Raw genomic sequence first — 8,267 nt, 5'->3', positions numbered from 1 at the left:
ACGCGCTATCTCAGAGTATTTATTAGATGACAGGAACATGGTCTAACACAGAGCTTGTAGGAGCAGAGAACAGGACCCCTCAGCTGGGTCCATTTTGGGGGACAGTGAGCCAGACAACCCCGTCTGCCCTTCACTCCATGTCCCCAGCCAGCCCAAACTGAAACTCCCTCCAGCCCCCCCTCCTCTGGGCTTTGTCCCTGTCCCGGGCCAGGAGGTCCACCGGATTCCTTTGTTCTCCAACCTTTAGCTCTCACCTTGCAGGGCGGAAGGGCCCAGGCCACCAGTGGCCAGGAAACAGGGTGTCGGCCATTCTCTGTGTCCAGACCCCTGCACACACCTGCCCTCTAGGGCTCTGCAACGATCATACACCCTTACCCCACCCCCTAGAGACTTAAGAACTGCCTAGGGGAAACTGAGGCACCCCCACACTATTCAGAGGAAACATTAAGAACAGTCCCACTTCGTCACAAGGGGTGCATGCAGGCGGGCCGGGGCCCTGTCCTGTTGAGGGGCAGGGCATGTGGGGAGGTGGCTCCTCTCAGGCCAGATTGATTGGGGCTGTTGTGTGAGGCCGGAACCCCTTTCTCAGCTCTTTCTTCCCCCACCCCAGCTCTTCCCCACAGCCCTGCAGCGGGTTTCCCGGAAGATTGTCCACTCCCGCACCCACAGCACCTTCATTGCCGTCTTCACCATCCTCCTCGTCTTCATCTCGGCCTTTGTCAACATGGTACAGCCCTGCAGGGGACCTGCCGGGGGGGGGGCGCAGGAGAGAGTGGGAGCTGTGGGGATGGGGGACCTCACTGGGGGGGGGGTGCAGTGTAAGGTGGTGGTGTGGGAGGGCGTAGTACAGAGTGGGAGCTGGGGGGACCCCGCAGGAGGGACGTGAACAGCTTCTAGTTTGTGTCCTGGGGGAGGAGATAAATGACCAAGCTGGGGCACCCTAGGCACCGTCCGAGATGACCGCCCCCAAGAGACCTGTTCCTTGGCTCTGGGGTGCTGCTTTCCAAGCCCCTGCCCCTGGAGGAGGGGTCACGGGGTCCCATCACCCCCTCTGGTCTCTCCGCAGTTTGCTTGCAGCCACGTGCCCCTGCGGGACTGCGCTGCCCGCACCCTCAATGTCACACCCGAGGCCGTGGGGCCCTGCCAGCTCCATGCCCTCAACTACTCGCTGGGTTCGGACGTGCCCCCTTGTGATGGGGACATCCCGGCCTGCAACTTCCCTGAGGTGAGAGCCCCCTGGGAGCAGGAGGGACAGTGGGCCATGCAGGGGTATGGCTATGGGGGTGCTGCGAGGGCACAGTTGGGGCGGGAAGTGATGCGGGGGGAGCTGCTGGGGCGGGGGGGGGGAGTGCCCCCTCCCCCTGACCTGGTGAGGATGGGTCCTTGGGGCGGGGTACAGAGGGGGCCCCCTCAGGCTGTGGATGGGGGTGAGGATGGGAGTCTGGGGTGGGGGTGTTGGGCCCTAGAGGAGTCTCCCTGGATGTGTGGACACTACAATGTAAGCCCAGGGTTGAACTCAGGACTCAAGCCTGACAACCCCCCTCCAGTTCCGTCTACACACACAAGTGGTGCTGACCCAGGGTGCCGCGGCGGGAGCTGTGGTTCCGGCCCTGTTGCTTTGCAGTGTAGACGTGGTCCCTCTGGCCTTGTGCTCTGGGCATCAGCCAAAAGGATCCAACTTTCGGTGTCCTCTGCACAGTCCGTTTCCCCCTCGAGCTGGGGCGAGAGCGGCTACCTTTTTGGGAGGGCGCTGGGGCGGCTGGGCTGTGGGCGGCTGGCCCGGCCCCGTCTCGTGGGGTAGACCCAGCGTTCACCATTCCCACCCTGGGTTAATGCACCTGGAGGGCCCTGGCCCTGGGCTCCTGCTGCAGCATGGCTGGACCCCGGGCGCCCTGACGCCTCCCTGCCTCCCCAGTACTTTAACTACAGCATCGTGCTGAGCCTGCTGGCCTGCTCCGTCTTCCTGCACATCAGCAGCATCGGGAAGCTGGGGCTCATGCTGGCCATCGAGGGCATCTACCTGGTGCTGGCCGAGGGGCCCGAGGCGCCGCTGTTCGACAACTACGACCTGCTGGTCATGGCCAACGCCCTGTGAGTGTCTGTCGTCGTCCATCCCCCCACTTCCGTCGTCGTCCATCCCCCGGGGCCCCCTGTGATATTTCTCTGTGCACCCAGGACTGAGAGTCACCTGCCTCCAGTGAGCGGGAGCCTTGCTTGTGCATGTCTGGTGCCAGCTCCCCGATCCCCCCACCCTGTCGCCGCCCAGACTCTCCTCTGGGCTCTCCTGTACCAGCCAATGCCCCCCCAGCCCCTTCTCCCCCAGACACAGGCAGAAGCCCGCGCCAGTCTGAACGAATCAGCACAGGTCAGCCTCTCGCTCCACACCCCAGCGCTGGGATCTGAGTACGGGGGTCTCGTCAGAGTCTGGAGATGGCAGCATTCATGAGTGAGGAGAATGGAGACCAGAGGGCTGCAGATCAAAGCCAAGCCTGCTTCCTGGCCACCGACTCCACCCAGCCAGCCCTCTGTGGCCCCCCCGTCCCTCGCGGCCTTCCAGCCAAGGCTGGCTGAGGGCCCGTTTCCAGAAATGCAGTCACGCTGCCGATAGTGTCCTGGGCCAGGATCGAGGAGCATCTCCCTCGCCTGCTCCCTCTGTCCCCCAAATTCACTGTCCCCACAGTCAGGATCACCCGCCCCACCCTTGACTTAGGGTGTCAGTGACTCTCCGTGGTGGGAAACTGACGTGATTAACTGGCTCGCAGACCGAGCCAGGTGAGCAAACGTCTTTCCTCTGGCAGAAACCCTGTTTGTCGGCTCTGCCCAGGCCAGCCTTTAACTTGCTCTGCTCCGCTGACGCCCGGCATGTCTGTCTCACGAGGGCAGCAGCGGCCGGCGTGACCCGGCCTTCGTTTCACACCTCACGTGATACTCTTTAGTGACTCGGAATGTAGGGCCCAGGGTCGGGATATTCCTGTAACCCTGGCCATTGGTGGGGTTTATGGGTCACAGCCCCCCAACCCCAAGAGGGCCTGGGCTCTGCTCCCTCAGATGCCCCCAAGAGCCCAGCCAGAATCCTGGGGGTACCTTGTCCCTGTCCCTCACTGGGCCCCACCCATCTACCACTGGGGGTTCTGGACTGTGCCCCCCACCCCGGCAGGGCCGTGGTGGTCAGCTCGCTCTCCCCTCCCCCACCCCCCCAAAATCTGTAACTGCTGTCTCTTCTCTCTGCTAGTCCGGCCTTCAACGAGACCCAGTGGGGCCCAGGATGGTGAGTAGGGAGGCGGGCCCAGAGGGGAGCTGGCATAAGGGGCCCTGGGGATTGGGGTGGGGCCTGGGTCAGGCGAGGGACCTGTGGGGGCATTATGTGGGATTGGGACGGGGATATTACAGGGATTTGGGGCCTGGGGTAGGTAAGGGGGTATTACTGGGGGGCCGGGGCAGGCAAAGGGTCTGTGTGGTATTATTATCGGGGGGTTGGGTCTGTGGCAGTTGAGGATTCTGGGGTCCCCAGGCCTTTGCTGCAGTGCCCTGTGGGGTACGGATGATGGTCAGCGGGTCCCTGGCTGGGGGTAGTGAGTGCTCTGGGGATTCCCCCCCCCCTCCTCCCGGCCTCGTGTGCCCTGTGGTCTCTCTGCCCGCAGCTTGGGAGGGTGGTTGCTTTGGGGTCCCCGGTGCCTTGCTGCAGCCTGACACCCCCCCCGCCCCGTGCCCCCAGCCTGGCGGAGGGGAAGGTGGCGCTGAAGTACATGACCCCTGTGATCCTGGCCGTCTTCGCCCTGGCGCTCTATTTGCACGCTCAGCAGGTGGAGTCCACGGCCCGACTTGACTTCCTCTGGAAGCTGCAGGTAAGGAAGGGCTGGGGCCCTGGGGGGTGGGGGGGAGAGGTGTCTGCTTTCCCCCATGGAAGAAGGAGCTGGGGACAGGGCGTCCCTGGGGTGGGGATCTGCCCCCCACCACAAAGAGGGGTGTCCCTGGGGCGAGAGGGGCAGCATGTCCTGAAGGCTGGCACATGCCCTCGTGTTGCACGCTCGCAGGATCCTGCTCTTCTCACCCCTCGCACAAGGCTGGCCAGCCCCTTCCCCTGCTGACGCCCTTGCACGTCCTGCTCCGTGCTTGTCGGAGAACGAGAGCTGTGTGCGTGCTGGGAATGCTGGCTGCTCCCAAATCTCCCTCGGGGCAGAGCTGGGGGGCTCAGTTTGGTGCTCCACGCGCTGGAGCATTGCTGGGGAGGCCTCCGGATCGTTTTCGGTGCTGCCCCCCTCAAGGGGCAGAGCTTGGGGGGTCCCAAGGCAGGGCTGGGGGGCAGGTTGGGGGAGGAACCAGTGCCCCAGGGAGGGGGGGCAGGGTGGTGCCCCCACCGGCGGGGCCAGTCTGGCAGCAGGCCCTGACGCCGGCGCCCCCCACAGGCCACGGGCGAGAAGGAGGAGATGGAGGAGCTCCAGGCCTACAACCGGCGCCTTTTGCACAACATCCTGCCCAAGGACGTGGCCGCACACTTCCTGGCACGAGAGCGCTGCAACGACGAGCTCTACTACCAGTCGTGCGAGTGCGTGGCCGTCATGTTCGCCTCCATCAGCAACTTCTCCGAGTTCTACGTGGAGCTGGAGGCCAACAACGAGGGGGTGGAGTGCCTGAGGCTGCTCAACGAGATCATCGCCGACTTTGACGAGGTGCTGGGCGGGGGGCAGCCCCCAGGGACCATGGGGGGGGGGGCGGGGGCAGCAGCAATGTGGGCTTTGGGGGGGTGGGGGGGTGGCGACAATGGGGCCCCTGAGGACCCAACTCTGCCCTTGGGGGGCCATGGCTCAGGCCCAGCCCTCGGGGCGGGGTGGGTGGGGCCACAGCCCGGGAGCGGCTCATGGGGCGAGGGTCATGGCGGCAGCAGCAGGGCCCCAGTTCTGAGGGGGACACGACCCTCCCTAGCACCCCTGGGGCAAGGGAGCACAGTGCAGGGTCCCCGAGGAGCGTCGTGCATGGAGGGGGGGGGCGCCCAGCCCCCCCTGTAGCTGCTGCCCCCTCCCCTGTCAGATCATCAGCGAGACGCAGTACCGGCAGCTGGAGAAGATCAAGACGATCGGCAGCACCTACATGGCGGCCTCGGGGCTGAACGACAGCACATACGACCGGGAGGGCCGGACGCACATCACCGCGCTGGCCGACTACGCCATGCGCCTCATGGAGCAGATGACGTACATCAACGAGCACTCCTTCAACAACTTCCAGATGAAGATCGGTGAGCGGGGGCAGGGCCTCTGCCAGGGTGGGGGCGCGCGTGAGCCACCCCTCTCCCCAGCTCGTCACTGGCCGCTCCTGGGTGCTTCCCCGTGGACGCGCAAGAGAGTAGGCATGGTCCATGCGTGTGCGAGGACACGCTATCGTGTGTGCAAACGATCATGTGAACACACTCCTTGTACAGCCCTGAGCTCCCTGCCCTCCTGAGCCCACCGCCCCGCGCAGGCTCCTGGACGTGGGGGCTGAGCCAGATGGGCTGGGGGGAGCCCGGGGCCATGAGCTCTGACCCTCCCTCTCTCCCTGCAGGGCTGAACATCGGGCCGGTGGTAGCGGGTGTCATCGGGGCCCGGAAGCCCCAGTACGACATCTGGGGGAACACTGTGAACGTCTCCAGCCGCATGGACAGCACAGGGGTCCCTGACCGCATCCAGGTGAGAGCTGAGCCGGTCCTGGAGCCCGGCTGCCACCCCGCCCTGGACCATAGCGTCCGGGTCGTTCCCGGCCAGCTGTGTGAGTGCAGCAGGGCTGGTGGGGAGGCAGCGTCCGGGAACGTTTTCGGGGAAGGGGGGAATTTTCCAGCCTGCCGGGGTGGGGGTGGGGCATCACTCGGTACCTGCAGAGGGAGAAGCCAGCCAGAGGGGGATGGTACTGACTCCCGACCCCCCCACCCCGACCCCCTCCAAACACTAGTGGGGGAAGGGGCAGGACTGAGCCGCTGCAGATGTGCTGGTGCATTCTGGGTGTCCCTGATGTGATGGGAGGCCTGCGCTGTGGGATCCTTGTCCCCGTTTTCCAAGGGAGGCTGGGCCTGGCCCAGGTTCTAGAGCCAGAACCCAGGTGTCCAGCATACAAGCGGGAGCCAGGACTCACCAGTCTGCTTGGCCTCAGTCGACAAGGGCGGGGGCAGTGAAGGAACCCCCCCGCCCCCCTGCCTGAGGCACTAGGGTGCTGAGCACAACCCACAGGGTCCCCCATCCCCATGGAGTCCTCTCCCGCCCCCCCCGATCGGCCTCAGGCCGTTACCGCCTGAGTGGAGTTGGAGTCCAGGGATCCTCCAGGTCCCACTCGGCCCCCACAGCCCAGCTCATGGCCTCGGGCTGGGGAGAGCGGTGACCTTTCAGGAGCTGGAGACTGAGGTCAACTTGCCTGCTCGGAGCGTGGCCCCGCCTGGGGGAGCGGGAGGCGGCTAGCTGCCCCACAGGGCTAGGAGCCAAAGGGCCCAGGGTCACTAGCAAAGGCAAACCCTTAGCATGGCAGGCGGGTCTGAGCCTCCCCCTGGGACCGCGGGGGAGCTGATACGCTGGTGTGTGATGTCTCTCTGCCCAGGGTAGCCGAGGGCACCATTCTGCCCGGGCCCCCTATGGGGTCCTGGTCTCACCGTCTGCTCTCTCTTCTTCTCCTCCTCCTCCCGCAGGTGACAACTGACCTGTACCAGGTGCTGGCGGCCAAGGGCTACCAACTGGAGTGCCGGGGGCTGGTCAAGGTCAAGGGCAAAGGGGAGATGACCACCTACTTTCTGAACGCCGGCCCTCCCCGCAGTTAGCGCCAGCCGCGGCCTTTGGCGAGAAGGACCCAGCGTGCCAGAGGGGCTGGACAGGGCTGACGCAGGTCAGACCTGGGCCAGGCTGAGCCGAGCTATTGGGAACCAACCCAGCCTGGATGCCCCCCTGGCCTTGGGTCCATTTCATTTGTGGGGTCTTGTAAATGGCTCCAAATTTCAACACCAAACCGAAGAGGGAAAGGGCTGCCGCCCCGAGCCAGCTGGGGAGGTCTGCGCCACCAGGCCTGTGTGGCAGGGCGGGGCGTTGGAGGGCCCCCCCCGGGGGCATTGAAGAAATATTTTTACAGCAGACTTTTTATTTATTTATTGAGCTCCAGAGCCAGCATGTTGGGGGGGCTGCCCAGGGCGCTCCATGCTGGGGCTGGCCCCGGGCCCCTCTCTTCCTTTCCAGTGACTGACAATGACCCTGGGGAAGACAAACCTGCCCCCGCCCACAGTCGACCAAAGAAGAGGGCTGAGGGGGGGCGCCTGTTGGCTGGGCAGGGGACCCTGCTGTTGTCTGAGCACTTGCCTGCCTGTGCCGGGAGATGCCTTGGGGGCTGCTTGCCGTGTTTGGGGTGGAGGGGATCATCCCCTGCTGGTGGTGCTGGGGGCAGACTGGGTTGAGGGGGAGGGTTTTTAATAGATTTATATTTGAAGACTCTCTCCTCTTCACCCCCACCCGCTCGCTGTGACTTTCACCAGTTCCGAGACCCGTGCCAGGGGGAAAAGCCGGTGGGGGTGGCACTGGATGGTTCTTATTTGCCAAAATTGTCTCCTGTTGCTGGGGGGGAGGCAAATGTCTCCTGGGGAGAAGGGGCTAAATGTGCGTGTGTGTGTGGGGGGGTGTTTGAGTAGCTCTCAAGGGGTGGGGGCCTGTAGGTGCATGGTGGGGGTGGGCAGGGATTGACTCCCAGAGGTTGGTGACACCAAAGAGGACGTGTCTCTGGGTCCATGGGGCTGCGGCGGGGCTGGGGGCAGGAGCTGAGCCCCCTCCCTTGGGCATCCCCTCCCTGCTGTGCTGGGGAGGCTGGCGTGGGGGTATATGCCTGTGGGTTCCTCTGGCTGCCTGCTCCTGCCTGGGTCAGTGCTTTCATCTGGCTTGGGACCAGGGCCTCCTTCAGTGTCTCCTGCCAGGTCTCAAAGTTGGGAGGTCTCTTCTCCAGCTGGGACCCTTCCCACCCAAAGCATTGGTACCCCCTCAGCCTCCTCCGCGGCCAAGCTGCCATGTGCCAAATTCCCAAGTGCCACGCAGCCCGTCCTGGCTCCGGTTCTGTTCCCCTGCCGCTCCTCCCTGCCCCCCCTCGGGCTTGCCCCTGTGCTCCCTAACCTCCCTACATTGCTCCCCTCCCCCCATGGGCTCCTAGGCAGTAGGACCTGTTGTTATTTAAAGAGACTGCAGCTGGCTGGTGAGCCAGATCCCCCCACCCTGAGCATGGGGGGCAGCTGCAGCTGGAAATTTCTCCCTTAGCCTTATCTGAACAAACACTTCCCC

General features: G+C 64.6%; 1 protein-coding gene across 4 annotated transcripts in view; it reads left to right on the top strand.

The window, feature by feature from the left end:
- ADCY6 (adenylate cyclase 6) overlaps positions 1-7,613 on the top strand; it is a 45,962-nt gene extending 38,349 nt beyond the window's left edge. For all 4 annotated transcript variants that reach the window (XM_073318324.1, XM_073318325.1, XM_073318323.1 and 1 more), the window contains exons 15-23: positions 611-727; positions 1,067-1,225; positions 1,916-2,091; positions 3,233-3,268; positions 3,716-3,845; positions 4,407-4,670; positions 5,029-5,233; positions 5,539-5,663; positions 6,647-7,613. In XM_073318324.1, coding sequence (XP_073174425.1) covers positions 611-727; positions 1,067-1,225; positions 1,916-2,091; positions 3,233-3,268; positions 3,716-3,845; positions 4,407-4,670; positions 5,029-5,233; positions 5,539-5,663; positions 6,647-6,775 — 1,341 coding nt within the window. In that variant the 3' untranslated portion in view covers positions 6,776-7,613. The remainder of the gene's footprint in view (positions 1-610; positions 728-1,066; positions 1,226-1,915; positions 2,092-3,232; positions 3,269-3,715; positions 3,846-4,406; positions 4,671-5,028; positions 5,234-5,538; positions 5,664-6,646) is intronic.
- Positions 7,614-8,267: the final 654 nt, after the last annotated feature.

Source organism: Lepidochelys kempii, chromosome 20, assembly GCF_965140265.1.
Source record: "Lepidochelys kempii isolate rLepKem1 chromosome 20, rLepKem1.hap2, whole genome shotgun sequence".
Classification (NCBI taxonomy): domain Eukaryota; kingdom Metazoa; phylum Chordata; order Testudines; family Cheloniidae; genus Lepidochelys; species Lepidochelys kempii.
The sequence above is the reverse complement of the archived record's forward strand: the minus strand, read 5'-3'. Positions and strand labels throughout refer to the sequence as shown.